The sequence below is a fragment of the Ricinus communis genome, chromosome 10 (assembly GCF_019578655.1).
Source record: "Ricinus communis isolate WT05 ecotype wild-type chromosome 10, ASM1957865v1, whole genome shotgun sequence".
Classification (NCBI taxonomy): Eukaryota; Viridiplantae; Streptophyta; class Magnoliopsida; order Malpighiales; family Euphorbiaceae; genus Ricinus; species Ricinus communis.
This window is the reverse complement of record NC_063265.1, coordinates 15,994,616-16,015,301: the sequence shown is the minus strand read 5'-3', so window position 1 is coordinate 16,015,301 and position 20,686 is coordinate 15,994,616. Positions and strand designations below refer to the sequence as shown.

General features: G+C 32.2%; 2 protein-coding genes across 4 annotated transcripts; both read left to right on the top strand.

The window, feature by feature from the left end:
* The first annotated feature begins 6,266 nt into the window (after positions 1–6,266).
* LOC8278162 (ABC transporter G family member 39) lies at positions 6,267–14,684 on the top strand. 3 transcript variants are annotated; one of them, XM_002534067.4, is made up of 20 exons: positions 6,267–6,831; positions 7,022–7,142; positions 7,520–7,608; positions 7,813–7,897; positions 7,976–8,266; positions 8,370–8,460; positions 8,816–9,716; positions 9,919–10,079; positions 10,244–10,347; positions 10,505–10,670; positions 10,773–10,808; positions 11,247–11,386; positions 11,612–11,944; positions 12,078–12,368; positions 12,464–12,547; positions 12,747–12,880; positions 12,971–13,198; positions 13,374–13,545; positions 13,682–13,936; positions 14,042–14,684. In XM_002534067.4, exons 1-20 carry the CDS (start codon positions 6,470–6,472, stop codon positions 14,309–14,311), a joined length of 4,314 nt encoding a protein of 1,437 aa, XP_002534113.2. In that variant the 5' UTR covers positions 6,267–6,469; the 3' UTR covers positions 14,312–14,684. The 3 variants fall into 3 exon arrangements, with proteins under 3 accessions (XP_002534113.2, XP_015583834.2, XP_015583835.2); XM_015728348.2 differs by having other exon boundaries at positions 10,773–10,850; XM_015728349.3 differs by lacking the exons at positions 6,267–6,831; positions 7,022–7,142 and having other exon boundaries at positions 7,552–7,608; positions 8,118–8,266; positions 10,773–10,850.
* A 1,773-nt stretch (positions 14,685–16,457) lies between these two features.
* LOC8278161 (tyrosine-protein phosphatase RLPH2) lies at positions 16,458–18,853 on the top strand. Its single transcript, XM_015728344.3, has 4 exons — positions 16,458–17,214; positions 17,793–17,860; positions 18,090–18,269; positions 18,367–18,853. Exons 1-4 carry the CDS (start codon positions 16,668–16,670, stop codon positions 18,535–18,537), a joined length of 966 nt encoding a protein of 321 aa, XP_015583830.2. The 5' UTR covers positions 16,458–16,667; the 3' UTR covers positions 18,538–18,853.
* The last annotated feature ends 1,833 nt before the right edge of the window (positions 18,854–20,686 follow it).

The following is a 20,686-nucleotide window of genomic DNA, read 5'->3' as shown; positions in this document are numbered from 1 at the left end:
AGGAGTCACATCAACAAGAGTCATGGAGAACCAATAAAAAACATAAATGGAGCGGTCTGAGTGAGTTAAAATCATATATCTAAAACAGTTTCAAATATCTCAATGTCACATTCATTTAATTTTAAAATAATTAATAAATCACGCGAACCATACGTGTCATGTTAAAACATATGTGTCATGCCATGCTTAAACAAAATTTATTCCACATGCAACGGACGAGTACTTGAGGTAGAACTCTAATCCCAACTCTAAAATCTCGATTATTTCAACACTCATGTCTCAACTAACCTCAACTCTATCATCTCAAACCTCTCATTCCAGAGCAAAGCTCGACCGGGGACACTTAACTCTCGGCCTTAGCCTTTTGGCTCTCTTATCCAATAAGACTGGCCTTGAGAGCAAAGCTCGACCAGGGACCTTACCTCCGGTCAGTCACTTAAATATCCAAATAAGAAATCTAGTAGCCATTCGGCTCTCTTAATCCAATAAGACTGAGAGCAATGCTCGACCAGGGACCTTACCCACCGTCACTTAAATTTCCAAATAAGCCGCCCCGAGAGCAATGCTCGACCAGGGACCTTTACTCCGGCAACCACACTCTACTAAGCCCAGAGAGCGATGCTCGACCAGGGCAGGTCCTAATCTTTCTTTCTCAAAATTTTTACCTCTTTACCCTTTTCTTATCTCTCTCATATTATATTGGACACTCATCCAACTCCTATGTTCTACTGCCGTCCCATCCTGAGTCATCATGCAATATTAAAATTGGTAATAAAGGAAAAACATATTTAAATAGTAATTAAAAGCATCATTCAAACGATAATAATAATAATTGAATGAAAAAATTGAAATTGCAAATAAATATTCACAGTAGCAAATCAAATTTTATGCATGACACATGCGTAAACGATATATGACTTTAACTCAAGGACCTCCTAGCTCGGCCTTAGGTGCCTCGGTAGGAGCGAGCCAGACAGATCATCGAGGCCGATCGCCGGCCGCCGGGGAGTCCGATCGACGATCCGAACACACCATCGGACTCACAACGACGCTACCGATGACGATCCCCGCTTCGATTTTCCGATCCGACACCCGACCATCCGGGAGAAATTTACGGACGATCTCGACCGTCGATTCACAAACGAAGCCCGATCGCCACGAAACCGATTGCCATCGCGAGCCGAGCAGAGGAGAGTCGGGATACATCCTTCGATCATCCATCCTCGAGTCGGCCGGGAAAAGCCCAAACACGGCCGCCACCATTTTCTCTCTCCACCGGATCTTCCGTCTCCCGGCCACCACAGGCGTCGCTACAGCTCTCGCCAAAGCCGATCGCCACCCAACTTACGCCAACAACGCCCCGCATTGCCGCCACGCTCCACGCCGCCGCCAACAAGACGTACGCGCCCTACCAACCTCCACGGCAACTTCTCTCTCTTCCCGACGCCGCACTCTCTCTCTCTCTCCTCCTTTCTTCTTCCCCGACTTCTTTTTCTTTCAATATCGACATTAGGCCCCCGAACTTTTCCTTATTACAATTTGGTCCCTCAACTTCCTTAATTACTTACAATTTCATCCCTGCGAATTTAAATTTGACCCCCAAACTTCTTTTTAGCCTTTCAATTAAGCCCTTAACTATTTAATTTGGTCCAAAACCGAATTATTGAAAATACACAATTACAAAAATACCCCTGACCGACATATTTATTTACGAAAATACCAAACTCACAAATTTCCATTGAAACCCCATAAAAATAACATTATACTTTTAATCCTTATTCCAAAATAATCCTCCAATTAAATCCTACACACAATTAAATTAAATAATCAATTTCCAACTCAAAATTTAATACTACTAATCAATTATAATACCAATTTTCCCAAAATTCTTTTATAAAAACATCCTTTATAATTTCTATCATAATTTTCCAATATATAATTTTACTTATATAAATATGCATTTGGAAAAATTTGAATAACCAAAATATAATCATTTTAAATTAAACCCAATAATAATGAGGCTAAAATTAACTTAAATAAAAACTCATTATTAAATATATAAAAATTCCGGGTGTTACAGTTTTAAAATTTTTAATTTTGTTTGAATTAAAATTATATTAAAAATAAAAATTAGAGCAAGAAAAAGAATATTAAATTTATTATTTTAATTAGACACTAAAACTAATTTGTGCTAAAAATAAGATTTCACTCTAATTTTATAATGAAATTAATTTTGAGTAAGTTTGATATTTGATAATAAATTTAAGAATCAAATTATAATCTTAAATTACCAATTTAATCATTCGACTAATACGGAAGGGAGTAGTAGTTAGTTTTATTAAAACCCAAAGAGATTTTAATGTAATAGAAAAATGCAGCTTTATTTTAATACATATTGTGCATTAAAACTTCTCTGAATTATTACAAAATTCATCATTATCCCTTTAGATAAAATGAATTTAGTTAAAAGATTAAACCGGTAAAATTACTATTTAATTTTTAAATTTATTATTAAATATCAAACCGTTTATAAATAAAATTTTACCAAAAATTAAGTCTTTTTTTGTCAAAATAAAATAAAATTTTAGTTTTAGTAGAATCTTATCCGAAAAGAATCTAAAAATGTGTTAGCAGTATTTATTTTTTGAAATAATGTTATTGAATTACTATATATCTAACTTTAGGTTATTAAATAAAATAAAATAAATAAATAATAGTTATTATTTTATTAGACACTTAAATTAAACTATACTATTGAATATTTGACTTATATGAATATCGTTCGAATTGTTAGTATAAAACTTCATCCTTAAACTACAAGATTATCATGATGTTCTTTACTGATATTAGATTTTTCAATTTTAATATTTTCTTATTAACTTAATTAGTGTCGAGATTATTTAACTAGATTATGACATAACTATTTTTTTTATGAAATTAGATTAAAATGTTTACTTTCATTATAGTTTAATTCTACTAGGTACTAAAAAAATAATAGAAATGATACTTTTTTAATTAAAAGTACTATGATTTGTTTAATTTAATTTATTTTTATTAAATACTGAAAATAAAATTTTATTTTAATTTGATATGATTTGTTTAATTTAGTACCTATGATTACTATGATTAAAATGTTTAATTTATTCTAAATATGATTTGTTTTCAAATGTTTAAATTTCTTTTAGATTAAATTATACTAAATAAAAAAATTTAGAGTAAGTAGATAATTTTAATTAATTATTTTTATTAAATACTGAAAATAAAATTTTATTTTAATTTGATAAAAGAAACTAATCTTGAATGAATTTGATATTTAATAATAAGTTCATGAATCAAATTAAAATTCTAAATACTGCTTAAATCCTTTGACTGCATATTTCTACATAGAAAGAATAGTAATTAATTTCATAAAAGATCAAGAGATTTTATATAATAAAGAACAATAAAGATAGATTTATATATATCTTATATGATGATACTCTATATAGAAACAATTTCTAATAGTGATAAAAAAATTTTGATTCCAATTTAGGCCAATTACAAATAGAAATAAAGTCTCTATTATAATAGTTATAAAATTTTAAAATCTTAAAAAATATTATTTTATCTCATTAATTTTATTTATACAATATGATAAGATATTAACTTGTCTTATTTTTAGTTTCTATATCTTACCAACAAAATTAAGTATTAAATCAAAATAAAAAAATTTAATATTTAAATTGTTATTGAATTATAATCTCTTCACAGTTATAAATTTTATTTAGTGTCAAATCTATGACTATAGAAAGATTTTATTTTATTAATTAAATATTGAGGATAAATAGCATGTAATAAATTAAAGGAGAGTTTGGCCACAATATGACTTTTTGAGGTCCGGAGAGCATCCTTAACTAATTTGCCACCTTCAATAAATTCATTTACAGCAACCACGAAGCATCACCATCAACAACGGGGATTCCTTGACTTCTATATCCTCACAGTAATAAGAGTAGCAAAAAGGAAGAAACAATTAGTTTGTGGCTCAAAACTTTACTGAAATCGGTTTTAGTATTGTCTAATCGTCTTTATATTTTTAAATTCAAATTCTAATTGAAGTTACTTAACTAAAATAAATAAATAAAGATTATTGTATTATCTTTATTTATCTTTTACTAATGACATAGTTAATATACGAGGATAAGGAAAAATTATTTAAATATTTTACTAACTTTTAAAATATGAATAATTTAGTGTTTGATTTAGTGGTGAGTTGAAATTGTTTCGAAATAAATATTAGAATTTTAAGATCTCTTTATATACTAAATTATTAAAAATAAGTTGATATATCTTATTACTAATTGAGATAACTAATTATTATCAATGCACTATTTGAAAAAATCTTCGTTAAAAATCTTAATTCTATTAATATATAATTAAATTAACCAATTGAAAACATCAATAAAAATAATCTGAAGAAATTTGTTTTATTCGAATATGTACAACTACTGTACTTAGCCTGTGTCGTGCGGAGGACGACGGTTGACATTCAATAACTCATTATTTGCTTTTGCTTTTAAAGATGACGATGAAAGATTGAGAGTTCAGTACGTGACAGCTGTGCTTTTCTTTTTTCTTTTTTCTTTTTTTCCTTAAGGGGGGACAGCTGTGCATTTGGGTCAAGCAAGCAACGATCATAAATTTTGAGAAACAATAGATGTCATAGTTTTTAGGACCAACTTAAAAAAAACATGAATATGGTTTAGGTATTTTTAACTAATATTTATTCTTGCGATTTCACAAAAAAAAAAAAGAAAACTAATATGTATTATTGCATATAATAAAATTGTGTATGTGTTTAGTCCATTAGTAAAAAGATAACATTTTATTATTAATAGTATTAATTTTTATTGACCTGGATATTTAACATGCCGCTTGTAGAATTATTATTTAATTATAGTGAAATACTATTTTTTATAAAAAAAAATGAATAGATACACTTTAGTATAAAATCTTCAAATAGTGTATAAAAAACAGTTAGATAAGGGAAGCCACATTATGATATTTCACAGTATTATATATTGATACTATTATTTTTTTAACGGACATAAACATATAATATTTAAAATTAAAAATATACAATTATTTTTTTAAATATCTCTCTTCAGTTTCATTTAATTTTTAGAAAAGATTTTATACCTAAGGGGTTTCTACTTTTTCCTTCATGTAAATATTTCTTTTATGCAAAATAAAAATTATGAATTTTGTCAAAAATAAATTTAACTTTTTTTTTTATTTTATAAATATTTAATAGTTCTTTATAACATTCTTCATATAATGACTTATTATCGTATTATGATTTTTTATAAACTTAAGGATGGAATTCTAATGTCAAATTCACTTGATTAATTTAACATTCTTTTCATTTCAAACAATAATTTTACTGTTCTGTCTTAAATTTAGTTTATTTTAATCTTCAATTAAATTTTTTATCATATCAAAATTCCTTTCATTTATTAATATAACTATTGTCACTTATAATTAAATATTAACTTTTTTATTGGATACATTTTTGAATTTCAGTATAATCTTTATATGTTTTATATGATTGTAATAGATGAATAGACGGTCAATAAAATTAATATGAATAGTCAATATTTAATAAAAGTATTTAGTAAAAATTAATAGTATCAATTATATATAAGATAATTTTTTTAATCTATGGGAAAATTTAGAGGAAACTTTTTTAAGAGGGAGGGAGTACAGCATTTGCTAATTGTAATATAAGAAAGAAAACATATAAAAAAATCAAAATTTTGAGTTATTATTTGTATTGATCATCATCAAAAAATATAAAAAAGTCCATAAAAGTACAAAAATTAAGTTCTATGACATCTCATTGATCTTTCTACCTTTACGAATCTTTATATTTTATTTTTATAATATAGTAAAAAATTAAATAATGATTGGCATACATATGTGAGATCCACCAAAATAATGATTTATTATATATATATATAACATGGCAGCACGAAGCTTAATATTTTCCTTAAATATTAATATCAAGAAGAATAAAAAAGAATAATTACTTTATTATATTAATAAATGATCAATCTAAATTATTGCGCTGTAGTAAATATTGACATTCAAGAGACAAATAATTACTATTTTTTGCTCAACGAAAGTTTATTATTCTATGGTAGAGGATAAAATAAAAATATCAGCCATAATTTAAAAAAGAGAAAATCCAAATTATCGCCATTAAAATAACTATAAATAATATCAACCTCTAAACTTCCAACTTTTTAAAGACTCGACCAGCTCTCTTCCTATTCTCGTCTGTAAATTTTAAGCATTTCCGTCGCCGGCGATCCATAATTCTGTTGGATTCTGAAAATGAGATTATCAAGTAGTCAAGCACTGCTATAGTATTAGTTGCAGTTCTTTATTATAGGCAGAATAAACAGACAGACAATACCTGCTACCGGAAATGTCGGCAGTGATAACTGGAGATGATTTAGAGACATTATCGATTGGAAGCAGGCGTAGCAGTTTCCGGTCAGGGAGTCAGAGGAGCTGGACGTCAGGTAATGGTGTGTTTAACCGGAGTCAAAGGCGGGAAGAGGATGAGGAGGAGCTCCGGTGGGCCGCCATCGAGCGGTTACCGACGTATAGAAGGATGAGAAAAGGGATGTTAAGGCAAGTACTGGATAATGGCAGTGTTATTGAAAGTGAAGTTGATCTTAGAAAGCTTGGATTGCAAGATAAGAAAAAGTTAATGGAAAGTATTCTAAAAGATGCTGAAGATGATAATGAGAAGTTTCTTACGAGACTTAGAGAAAGAGCTGATAGGTATAAATTCCTTCTTTTTCTTGATAGTTTATATACTTGTGTAGTGTTATTTCCTGCTGTAGGCTGGAATGCAAATCGAAATCCTAATTTCCTGGACAGCACTTCAGTATCAGAAAAACAGTAATACTGAATTTGAATGATTTTTGAGGTTTTCTTTTTCAAAATTAATTCTGTTGAATGGTTTTTTTAGGGTGGGGATTGACATACCAAAGATTGAAGTTCGGTTTGAGCATTTATCAGTTGGGGGAGATGTGCATGTAGGGAGTAGAGCTCTTCCTACTCTGCTAAATGCTACTCTGAATTCAGTAGAGGTGTTGCCTTCTGTTTCTCTCTGCATTTCTTTTTTAATTTATTTTCTTCTTCTAAACTGTGGTTTTATAACTTTTTGATTTTGTCTTATGATTGATTCATGCTTTTTAAGTGGAGGAATTTGTGGAACTGAAAAAGACCACAAAAGAAAAAAAAAAAAAACACAATCTAAGAAGTGCATGAAGCTTTAAGTCTTATCTTGAAATCCGAACTCCTTTTAATTGTGTTTTTTTTTTTCTTTTTCTTTTAAATATTTTCTTTTGGTAGTAATCAAATGATGACATAAATTAATTTCCGTTGATTCACGATAGAATTGATATTATTAGTGACATAGATAATTAATTTTGTTTGTCCATTTTGATTTCCTTTTGTATAATAGACTGTTCTTGGGTTGATTGGGCTTGCTCCATCAAAGAAGAGAAGAATCCAGATTCTTCAAGATCTCAGTGGAATCGTCAGACCTTCCAGGTATATTTAGAAAATTGATTCTCACTTCACAGTTTTAATAAGATTGATGTGAATGTGATATTTGCAGAATATAGTCAAAACGCAAGATGAAAAAAAAATGTTGATCTTTTGTTTTTATTGGAAGAAATTGGTACTTTATTTTTCATTTTCTCAAAATCTTTGAGTAGCTTTTGCATGAATTATTGCTCATATGGTTATTTGCAGGATGACCCTACTACTTGGTCCTCCTGGTGCAGGGAAAACAACATTGCTGCTGGCACTTGCTGGAAAACTTGATCAGGATCTAAGGGTATATAATATGATTTCCCTATTTGCATGACTTCTGCTTATATCATAAGTTGATTTCTCACTGGATGGTTGTGTACAGAAATTGGGGAAAATTACCTATTGTGGTCATGAACTGCATGAGTTTATTCCTCAGAGAACTTGTGCTTATATTAGTCAACATGATGTTCACCATGGAGAAATGACAGTAAGAGAGACATTTGATTTCTCTGGACGTTGTTTAGGTGTGGGCACAAGATATGAAATGCTGGCAGAACTCTCAAGACGAGAGAAGGCATCAGGAATTAAGCCAGATTCTGAGATTGATGCATTCATGAAAGCCACAGCACTGTCAGGCCAGAAAACCAGTTTAGTTACAGATTACGTTCTCAAGGTTTATTTTCTGCTTCTGCATTTCACATTTTGGTGCATCTGTCTCTTGTATCATGATCCTTTATGTTGAACTTGAAGACTAATTCCTCATGAATCTTTAACAGTTACTTGGGTTGGATATTTGTGCGGATATTGTGGTTGGGGATCAGATGCGAAGGGGAATTTCAGGAGGACAAAAGAAGCGTGTGACCACTGGTATGTTTAATTAGATAAGATTAAGGATAGGAAGTAGCATTTTTTCTGGGAAGTGAAATAATTTACTCAGTGGTTCCAATTAAATGTAGAAGAATCCGCACTTTTATGACTACAAATGGCAGCATAAATAATGTTTATTGCTACTCCTTTCTCTCTTCTGCTATTCTTTCTAGACAAGTGAAACCGTAAGTGTCAGTTATACTGTTTATCTTTGGTAAAACTGGTGCAACACTTCTCAAAATTATTTGTTCTTAACCTTATATATCGTGGTCTTGGAATCTTCCTGATAGCTGTTTTCTTTCAGTATTGGCAGCTTGAGTACTGCTCTAATAGTTGCTATGTAAACTGAATACAGGAGAAATGCTGGTTGGACCAGCAAAGGTCCTTTTAATGGATGAAATATCAACGGGGTTGGACAGTTCCACCACTTTTCAAATTTGTAGGTTCATGAGGCAAATGGTTCATATTATGGATATAACCATGATCATTTCTCTCCTGCAGCCAGCACCTGAAACATTTGAACTCTTTGATGACGTTATTCTACTTTCAGATGGTCAGATTGTCTATCAAGGTCCACGTGAAAATATTTTAGAATTCTTTGAATATATGGGTTTCAGATGCCCTGAAAGAAAAGGAGTTGCTGATTTTCTGCAAGAAGTTACTTCCAAGAAGGACCAAGAACAATATTGGTACAAGAAGGATCAACCTTATTCATTTATCTCGGTTCCAGATTTTGTGCAAGGTTTTAGCTCTTTCCACATTGGCCAACAACTTGCATCAGATCTTAGTGTTCCTTACAATAAATCAAGAGCTCATCCTGCTGCGTTAGTGATGGATAAGTACGGAATTTCAAATTGGGAACTGTTCAAGGCATGCTTTTCAAGGGAGTGGCTGTTGATGAAGCGAAATTCCTTTGTGTATATATTCAAGACTGTCCAGATAACAATCATGTCAATAATTGCTTTCACCGTCTTCCTGAGGACAGAAATGAAAGTGGGGACTGTGGCAGATGGACAGAAATTCTATGGAGCTCTATTTTTCAGTCTAATCAACGTGATGTTTAATGGGATGGCAGAACTCGCATTGACAATGTTCAGGCTTCCTGTTTACTTCAAACAGAGAGACTTCTTGTTTTATCCAGCGTGGGCTTTTGCCTTACCTATATGGGTACTTAGGATCCCATTATCATTCCTGGAGTCAGGGATATGGATTCTTCTAACATATTACACAATTGGTTTTGCTCCTGCTGCTAGCAGGTAATTGGTTTCAAAATTTCTAGGTTCTTTTTGTTAAATAGTTCTCCACTGCAAAGGTTGGAAACCTTTTGTTTGATAATCTTAGACAAATTAATCAAATATGGGACTTCAATTCCTGAATTTAAATACAAAAGAAATTTTAATTGGACTAAGATTATTGGTATTAATTGTCATAATGAATCTTTTTTCTTTACTTCATCAGGTTTTTCAGACAGTTCCTGACATTTTTTGGTATACATCAGATGGCTTTGTCCCTCTTTCGTTTCATTGCTGCTGTTGGAAGAACAGAAATTGTCGCGAACACACTTGGTACCTTCACCTTGCTTCTCGTTTTTGTGCTTGGAGGATTTATCATTGCCCGAGGTAAGCAGTTGACTGCTTCGTGATAATTATATCTTATACTGACATCTGTGCATTTGCCTACAAAGTTGATATTCGTCCTGCTGCATTCTAATTTAGCAAAATTTGTTGATCCTTAAGAGTTTTTCTCCAATGATTTGGTAGCATGCTTTTCATTGTTACAACAGAGGATATTGCACCCTGGATGATATGGGGCTACTATGTTTCTCCTATGATGTATGGACAGAATGCTATTGTCATGAATGAATTCCTAGATGAGAGATGGAGTGCAGTAAGATTTCTCATACTTTGAGTTCTTCAATGTAGATTTTCATCCTGTTATGTAAAATTTTCATTCTATTGGGTGGATACATTAATGTGCAGTCTAAATTCTAGTTTTTAGTGACTAATAAGCTGTCATCATATTTTACCAACTGTTATCAATGTAGCCCAATCCAGACCCCAGGATTGATGCACCTACAGTTGGCAAAGTACTCTTGAAGGCTAGAGGCTTCTTTACTGATGACTATTGGTTTTGGATTTGTGTTGGCACATTATTTGGGTTTTCTCTTCTATTCAACATTTTATTTATAGCTGCATTGACTTTCTTAAATCGTAAGTCATCTCATTTCATGCCTGCTCAAGTATCTTTGTTACTTTGTATGAAATAAAATGAGGATGATAACTCTTTTATGTGAGAATTCAATTTGATTTCAGCTTTGGGCAATTCGAAAGGTCACATCGTGGATGAAGGTAAGAAGGGAAATTCATATTCTGGCAAACATCAAAAAGAAGGTTAAAGTCTTTACCTAAACCTCTTCCATTTTGCCTCGACCCCCATTCCTTCCTACTACTTCTATAGAATACTAACTAAAATTCACATTTGTTGCATGATTCAAGAAGGCCAGCATATGAGTGCTAGAACACGAGAATTTACTGTACAAGATAGAAATAGAGGAGATATTATAAACATATTCCAACCAGTTGTCTGCAATCTTTGACTATGCAAAATGGAGGAACAGACATATCTTATCACATTTATGAATTTATTGTTATATAAAAAAATGAACATGTCAGTAAATATGTGAAGCAAATCTTCCAAATTTTCAGAGCATATTTAATAAACAAACTCAATGGTTATAATTAAAACGATACTCATAGATATAGCTAAGATTTTGATGACAATTACAGGTACTGATATGGCAGTTAGAAATTCTTCAGATGGTGTCGGTGCTGAAAGATTGATGACAAGCAAAAGAGGAATGGTTTTGCCCTTCCAACCCCTTTCACTTGCATTCAACCTTGTCAATTACTATGTGGATATGCCTGCTGTAAGTTACTCCTTATAAAACGTATCATTCTCTTATGAAATCTGCGGGACATCTGATATAACTGGGAGTCCCCACTATGCATGCGAAGTGTGTGAAACTTCGGATGAGTTGAATAGTTCAGAACTGCTTTTAAGTGGAAGTTAATTGAAATGTTCATTTGCATTCTTAAAAATTTGATAGATTCTAATAAGCAACAGTGACATAAAGACTGGTTTTCCATTATAGGAAATGAAGAAGGAAGGAGTGCAAGAAAAGCGTCTTCAACTGCTACGAGATGTTAGCGGTTCTTTCAGACCAGGCATATTAACAGCTCTGGTGGGTGTTAGTGGTGCTGGGAAGACTACATTAATGGATGTCCTGGCTGGAAGAAAAACCACGGGGTACATTGATGGAAGTATTAACATCTCTGGTTACCCAAAGAACCAAGCAACATTTGCTCGTGTGAGCGGTTATTGTGAACAGAATGACATTCATTCACCACACGTTACTGTTTATGAATCTCTCCTGTATTCGGCCTGGCTCCGCCTTTCTAAAGATGTAGATACAAAAATGAGAAAGGCATGTAGCATTTCCTCAAAATAAGTTCCCACGTAAAATTCTATGTTCTTTCTTTTTACAAGAATATTTCATCTTTGCTTTCCACTTATCCCTATTGATATTATTTTCTAATGATTCAAATGAAATTATATAGATGTTTATTGAAGAAATTATGGATTTGGTCGAGCTAGATCCTATAAGAGATGCCCTAGTTGGACTTCCAGGTGTAGATGGTCTATCAACAGAACAAAGGAAGAGGTTGACAATAGCTGTAGAGTTGGTTGCTAATCCCTCCATCATCTTCATGGATGAGCCAACTTCTGGCCTTGATGCCAGAGCGGCTGCGATTGTTATGCGTACTGTTAGAAACACTGTGGATACAGGGAGAACAGTCGTATGCACAATTCACCAGCCAAGCATTGACATTTTTGAGGCTTTTGACGAGGTATATATCAACTTCATCAGACTATTTTTTTCTTATTTTCTTGTTTCTTTTGTGCCATTCTCAATATATTGAACTCAATAATTTGCTGGTTGCAGCTACTATTAATGAAAAGAGGTGGTCAAGTCATTTATGCCGGACCCCTTGGTCGCTTTTCTCATAAGCTTATAGAGTATTTTGAAGTGAGTACACAATTTTTTTTCTTCATTTTTTATTTTTTTTAGCATCACTGAGTGGAGTTAATTGTAATTGCTCGTGTCTGGACAAGTAATCATCAATTCATTTGCAGATTCTTGATGAATTCTTGGTTTTGATACAAACAATCACATATGTTTTATACATCAAGGATTAAGCTATTACTGATTTTAGAACTTAATGCAGGCTATTCCTGGAGTTCCTAAAATCAAGGATGGATACAACCCTGCAACATGGATGCTTGATATAAGTACTTCTTCAATGGAGACACAATTGAATGTGGATTTTGCAGAGATTTATGTCAACTCCTCTCTCTACCAGTAAGTTTGAATATAATTTCATACTATGGGAGTAATGGCAAAAAATGCTTGGTCTCATTTACTTCCTTTCTACTCTTGAAACAATTTCAGGAGGAATCAGGAACTTATTAAAGAGCTTAGCATTCCACCATCAGGCTCCAAGGATCTTTATTTGCCGACCAAGTACTCACAATCATTCCTCGTTCAGTGCAAGGCATGTTTCTGGAAACATCATTGGTCTTACTGGAGAAATCCTCAATACAATGCCATCCGATTCTTCTTGACAATAATCATTGGAACTCTGTTTGGTCTTATCTTTTGGAACAAAGGGCAAAAGATGTAAGTCTTGAATTCTTTATCACATGACAGAAATGTCATCGTACTTAAAACCGTGTTTTAGAGTCCCCACATATTCTGAATGTGATTAGCCTGTCTTTCAAAAGAAAGTAAAAACATTGTCTCTTTAGGAACTGTTTTAAAGTACTGGCTTAAGTGGAATTTTTCTGTTAAACAGAGGTAAACAGCAAGATCTTATGAATCTCTTGGGAGCCATTTACTCTGCAGTATTTTTCCTTGGTGCATGCAATACTTCTTCTGTTCAGCCTGTTGTTGCTATCGAAAGAACAGTTTTCTACCGTGAAAGAGCAGCTGGAATGTATTCTGCACTGCCTTATGCATTCGCTCAGGTGAAAATTTAACATTTTCCATTTTCGAATAACTCCTAATGAAGTACGACTGTAAATAACAATTGAGATTTCTTATTGTGTTTTTTACAAAATTATATAAAGACGCACTCAGAAGGAACCATTCCTATTTTTGCAGGTGGCAATAGAGGTCATTTATATTGCAATTCAAACTGTTGTCTACACTCTTATCCTTTTTTCCATGATTGGCTTTGAGTGGAAGGTTGGGAAATTCTTGTGGTTCTTCTACTTTTTATTCATGAGCTTTGTGTACTTCACATTATATGGGATGATGGTTGTTGCATTGACTCCAAACCACCAAATTGCTGCCATTGTCATGTCCTTCTTCATATCCTTATGGAACATGTTCACCGGGTTTATCATTCCCAGGATGGTATAAAATCTTAACCTCAATAGCCTATGCAATTTATGTTTCCATATTTTATTCCTCATTGTGCTAATTTTCAAGGAAAATACTCAATGTGTGCTTTTCTGACAGCTAATACCTATATGGTGGAGGTGGTATTACTGGGCATCTCCTGTAGCTTGGACAACCTATGGACTTGTGACCTCTCAAGTGGGTGACAAGAATGCTCTTGTTGAAATACCTGGAGCTGGTAACATGCCAGTAAAGGTATTCCTCAAAGAAACCTTAGGCTATGATTATGACTTTCTTCCAGCTGTTGCTGCTGCCCATCTTGGTTGGATTATCATTTTCTTCCTTGTGTTTGCATATGGAATCAAATATTTTAACTTCCAAAAAAGATAACCAGTTTCAGCATTATAAATCTATAGGGTTTAGCTCTTTAAAAACAGCCGAAAATATCAAGTATTTACGTCCATAACTGGAGAGACAAAAAAGTTACCCTTAATTCTTTTTTGTACTTAACGGGCCCTCTTTTTTGCATATTCTTTTCCTTCTAATACCTTGAGGAAAGAGTTTAACCTTTTCTTCTCCTTTCATTTTGTATTTGTGTTCTTTTTATCTTTACCTTTGCATACAGGCTGCAATTATAATGTAAGCCAACAAAATGTGTTGGCTATCAGAAAACTGTATATTCTTCCTGTCATGGAGTTGTAAACTTGTAATTGTTAATTCTATGTGAAATTTAGCATCAAGGATCAGAAGTTAAAACACAAAACTACAATATTTAGTCATTATTTTCCTTTCTTTTCACTTGTTAATTGGAAAATATTACCTATCCCAGATTGTGTTTGTTAACCCAATATCTCATCTTACATAACTTTATTTTATTCATTGTAATTTATTCTGTTCAAAATGAAGGCGGCAGTACCAATCTAGCAAAAACAAACAACAATATTCACTGCCAAAACTAAGCTTTCTCGAAGAACAAAGAAAAATCGGTGTTATAATTATGGGTTTTCTAATTAGAGAACCTAATAAGTGTTATTTTGCAGGAGAGTAAAGAGTAGCTATTAGTTTCACCATCATGTTAAAGCCAAGTACTCATTTTTTATTACTAATATAACACCATTCACATTCCATAATAATAAAAGAGAAGATTTGACTGTTTTCCAACTTTTAAGTAGGTGATTTTTTTGACAGATTAGTATACATGATTTATTATATTAGCAAAATTAATTGTATATTGTTATTATTATTTTTTGTTGACATGGTGTTAACATAGCATACATTCGGCTGAGGTGTGAATCACTTTTGCTGACGTGACATCGATATAATATGATTTTTTCTTCTATTATACAAATGTCCCATAAGTAAACTAATTGTATTATGACAATATTTTTAATTCTTTTAACGAACTAAATGACATTTATCGATTTATAAAAAAAGGAATTATGTAATAAAAATTAAAAAATGATCAAATCAGAAGTATGTTTGTTGTACTTTCTCCAAAATAAAATATTGATCCGCACTTTAAGTATTTTTCCATTATGATAAATGGGATTTTGCCAAGCAATATGGTGGGTATTTAACTTACTCTTCTTGATACATAAGAAATTTCTTTTCCAAATAGTAAATTATGTACTTGCAAATTTTCTAAGTTACTACCTGCTATAGACAAACTGCTTCTTGCAGCAACCAAATGAAAATATTGCTCCTTTTGAAGATATTTCTACCAAATGTAAAGTATCTCTTCTTCTCAATATTAAAAAATCATCTCATCTACCAATGAATTTTAAATTATTCCTAAGGATTGCAATATATGTTCTGAATTGTTTTCCTCATATAGACTGCTACTTTAATTTGTTCTAATTTAGATTAACACTGTTAATTTGAGTAATAATGTTCTCTTGTAGATTTTGTATTGATTTTCAAGAAAAATGAAAATATTTTGTTTTAATTATAGTTATATGTCTTACAAAAAATAACAAAAATACCTATAGTTTTTTTTATAAAAAACGTTGTAAATTTATTTTTGTTTTTAATATGTGAAAATATCAAAAATATATTTTTTAATTTTTTTTAAAAATACTGTTTTAATTGTTGGTAAAACAATAAACCACACTGTATTTTAAAAAAAATATATTAAAAAAAATATTTTTGAAAAGAAAAATTTACACATTAAGAATAATATTTTTATTAATTTTAAAATATTTCTAAAATACTATCTACCTTTTAATAATTAGGTCACAAAGCTTGTTATATTGCAAAACCAAGTAAAGATATTTTCTCTTTATTCTTGGGCCTGCAAGGTTGTCTTTCGGAATTGAAACTAAACCTGTCAAATTCATGAACGTACAAGTGAACTACCCAATTCATTTTCAATCTAAAAAAACTGGGAAGGTAGAGAAATGAAATTAAGAAACTGAAGGCCCAAAGACCGTCCACGTTAATCTGGTAGGTGAAATGTTAACCCTTTTCTACTGCAGGTAACCGCTGATGAATTTACCTCGGCTCCAAACGGACAAACTCTTTTTACTTCCATTCTCAGCAAATTAACTGTGCTTACGAAGACGTTTCTTACCAGAACTATAAAAGTAATCCTAGAATATCCACACACAGGAAGACCAATATACAGTTCCAATCTTCAAACTAACAGCCAACAACCTCTCTCTGTTAGATCAGCTAATCATCTTTTTTCAACCGAAAACAAAATCTCTGTAACATATTTGCATGTAATATGTAAATATATGCATACAATATGACAAGCACAATCTCTACAATCACCACCACCAACAGCAAACCCAAACCCAGAGTAGTCATTTGCATTGGCGACATTCATGGCTACTTTTCGAAGCTTCAGAAATTATGGTCTAATCTTGAGGCCATAGTAAACCCACAAGATTTTAACTCTGCCCTTGTAATCTTTTTGGGTGATTACTGTGATCGCGGTCCAGATACAAAGAAAGTTCTTGATTTTTTAATAAAGTTACCATCTTTTTATCCAAATCAAAAGCATGTCTTTTTATCTGGTAATCATGACCTTGCTTTTGCAGCTTTTCTTGGACTTTTACCTGAGCCTGGAAACGGTATGTTATTTCAAGAAGGATGGAAGGAGTATGAACTGAACGAGGAAAGAGAAGGGTGGTATAAGGGAGTTGGATACGAGAATATGTATTTGCAAGGGAGGAGATGGGCTGGGAATATTAAGGTTAAGTTTAATGTTGCTAAAGGGACTGAATATAAGGGTTCTATTTATGATGCTGGTCCTACTTTTGAGTCCTATGGAGTCCCACATGGATCTGCTGGTATGTATGTGAATTATTTTTCTTTCTTGATTTCTTATGGTAAATTGAGTTTTTCTCCTCTTCTGTTTTTGGTAATAAATTGAGTTTTTCTTTAACCTTATATCCATGGTGGTTTCTTGGGTTTTATACTTTTTCGATTTTCCTCTGTGATGACCACTTTGATTTGGTTGTATATTTTGCTTTTCGTATTAAGTGGCAAGTGGACTATGGAGATTAGTTGATATGAGTTTTAGCACAAAATTGTGAACTGTGTCTGGGTGTGAAGTGGGTTCTTGTTTTTGAACTTGTGGTCTCTTGTGCATCTTCTTTTGAACATTTGCTAATCGAGTTGTTGGTTTAGCTTTTGATTTATCATTTTGCTACTAGCACATTTGTGTTTGAGGCAATTTCATTCTTAATATTTTGATATTTTCAATACAGTGCCCGATGAATATAATAGACAATAACTGGTTTTCTTGTGAGGTTGGATTATTTTTTGCTCACTTGCCATTTCAAAATTGAGATGAGATTGTAGTGTTTTTAACTAGTGCTCTGCTTCTGTAATATTAAATTTTGAATTGAATAATTGTTGCATACAGATTTAATAAAGGTGGTTCCTGATGAACACAAGAAGTTTCTGGTTGATATGGTCTGGATTCATGAAGAGGCAAGACTAGTTTCCTCTGATTTTCTCTCCTCTTACAAAACTCTGATAAATGATTAGCAGAGATTCTGACAGGAGCTACAAAACTAAAATTATTACTAATTTGTTTGACTGCATATTCTTTGTGTTTCCTTGATTGCTGATTTCTAGATTTTCAGCAACTTCAATTTCACTCTAAGAAGACACGTGGAAAATTAGTTGGTCTTGGTAATGTGCAATTTCTTTTTTCCAGGAAGATGTATGCATTGAGAATGAAGAAGGAATGAAACACTGTAAATTGATTGCTGTGCATGCTGGTTTAGAAAAAGGGAAAAATGTTGAAGAACAGCTTGCATTTTTGAAAGTCAAGGACACCAGGGTGCCCAAGATAGAGGCTCTTAGTGGGAGGAAGAATGTGTGGGACATTCCAAAGGTGATGGATGGTTGATTGCATCCGGATAAACTCTCATATGCTTTTAGATGATGTTCTGTTGATGAGCAATTTAACTAAAATGTTTGATGCCTCACAGGAATTAGTTGAGAAGCCAACCATTGTGGTTAGTGGTCATCATGGAAAACTTCATATTGAAGGTCTTAGATTGATTATTGATGAAGGTGGCGGACAAGAGAATAATCCAGTGGCAGCAATTTTGCTTCCCTCAATGAAGCTTGTTCGTGATACTGACAACTTCAACAAGTAACTTAAGATTTTTTGATAAAATATACAACAACGGTGTCTTGATGCTTTCCAAATGTAGGCAGGCATTTCATTCTATTCATGGAAATTAATCCTTGATGTCCCTGATGCATGGATTTCCTTGGTAAGCATCTTGGTGTACATTAGGGACTAATGCTATCATATACTATTTTAGTACAAGTTCATTCAAGAATATATGCAATAACTAGGAATGAACTTTATTTGTTCTCTGCAACACCTGCTTATGTGTGGTATTTGCAGAATATGCTGATTATGGTGGTTAACTTTTTATAATAAAAGTCAGACGTCTAATTTTGCAATGCAGATGTTTTCAGTTAATTGCTTTCTTTTGTGAGTTGATGGTTTATTGAATTGGACTGAACATTCAAGGGAAATATGGTTAGAAGAAACTCTTGAGAAAATCAGCCAGATTCAACTGCTTGGGAGATATATTTTCAACACTGTCATTTTCTCTTTTTCATGTCCTTTTATAGAGCGTGGGGACAATTGCTAAACTGCATAGCATCAGTAGTGAAGTTGCATTGCTGAAGCAGCTAAACCAAGCAAATGAGAGGATTATTGTCTTATTTCCTTGTTGAGAGCTTGATCTGGAGCCCCTTTTGCGGGAGCCAGAGGTTTTGCAACTGGGCCAAGTGCCTAGTGGGAGTGGCTATTTTTGCTTTTGGTAAGTGCAACTTTCAAGTAAAAATGGCACACTGAAACACCAGTGACAAGTGTGAGAACCAGCTAGGCTCATGCTGTTCTCTTACTCCATCTGTTATTTTCTTTAAACTTGTTTGAACAACTCGTAACCATATGATGGAGGAAAGGTGGAAACATACCCAAAAATGCATCCTTATGTTTTGTATTAAATAAAGACAGGAATTGTTTGGTAGTCATTTTATTGAAGAGGAGAATTTGCAATTTTTTATGACACTTGCACTTCTGATTATGACATGGGATATTTTCCATTCTTGAGAATGTGGTGAAACCCTTTTTCGTGTAGAAGTTAGGGTCATTCTTTCTCAGTTCTAAGTTCTCATTCTCTACCCTGGTTACGATTCCATGCACATTTTTCTTTGTTGCTTATGCCTTGTTTGTGTCGCCAACTGCTTCTTCCAATTCAGTCACTGGTAATTGTTCTTAATCAAATATGTTTACTCTTATCTTTTAAGTTACATTCCTTTACCAAATTGAAATTATACTTGTTTTCTTTCAAGTATTATATTTGTTATTGAGATTATTTTTTTAAATCAATGAGTTGGGTTATGCAATAATGTAGATTAGCCTAGAAACAATCACAAATTTTTAGTTAGAAGTTTTATTTATTTATTTATCTCGAGCTTAAATTTATTTTTAAAATAGTTTCATCTTACTAATAATCTCAGGCACTAAATAAATGAAAGGATTATAAGATATTTGATCTAAGTTTGAAGATTTGAAATTTTAATTAATAGATTATAAAAAATATTGAATTTTGAATCAGATACTGAATATGGTGCTGTCTGTAGGATGCAATAATTATTGGAATCAAACAAATCAGCAAAGATTCGTTTCCAGTAGGTGAGAAAATTATGCAATAGATTTGATTATCTGAATCATAATGGGAGTATGGGCTTGAATCTTAACTACTGTACATTTTCAGAACGATCACCTTCCAATTAAAAATCTTGTAATTAATTTCTAAAGTGATGATCATTTACATAACAATTTAAATTGATATCTCAAGGTCATGACATGTGAAAACAAAAGGAAAAAATATATAAAAATATAATACCCAATAATATTGCATTTTTGTATTTAATAATGTAAATTTATTTATGACGTTTTTATTTGATTGTCAGATACTTTTTTGTCTTTATTTCAAAATCGATTTAATTTGTTGCAGAAAGATATATACCAAAAAGAAAAAGAATAATACCCAAAAGAAAAGAAAACCAAAAAGGGCCTTGGCAGTCCTGAAAGTTAAAAAGCAAGAAACCTGAGTGCCACTCAGTGAGCAGTAGGCCCAAATATAACGAAGCATCATCGCCTTTCATTTCTAATCTTTTTGTTGAGTCACTATTTGCCCAGATTACCATCATCAACCCTTTATAAGTAAAACGACAATAGCCCACGTGGCTCACCTCACTCAATTTCTTTCTCATCTACCT

Coding starts and splice junctions, on each gene's coding strand:
- LOC8278161 (XM_015728344.3), top strand. CDS start 16,668: ATGACAAGCACAATCTCTACAATCACCACCACCAACAGCAAACCCAAA. Junction 17,215..17,792: donor AGTCCCACATGGATCTGCTG/GTATGTATGTGA, acceptor TGTTGCATACAG/ATTTAATAAAGGTGGTTCCT. Junction 17,861..18,089: donor TGGTCTGGATTCATGAAGAG/GCAAGACTAGTT, acceptor TCTTTTTTCCAG/GAAGATGTATGCATTGAGAA.
- LOC8278162 (XM_015728348.2), top strand. CDS start 6,470: ATGTCGGCAGTGATAACTGGAGATGATTTAGAGACATTATCGATTGGA. Junction 7,898..7,975: donor AACTTGATCAGGATCTAAGG/GTATATAATATG, acceptor GGTTGTGTACAG/AAATTGGGGAAAATTACCTA. Junction 11,387..11,611: donor ACTATGTGGATATGCCTGCT/GTAAGTTACTCC, acceptor TTTCCATTATAG/GAAATGAAGAAGGAAGGAGT.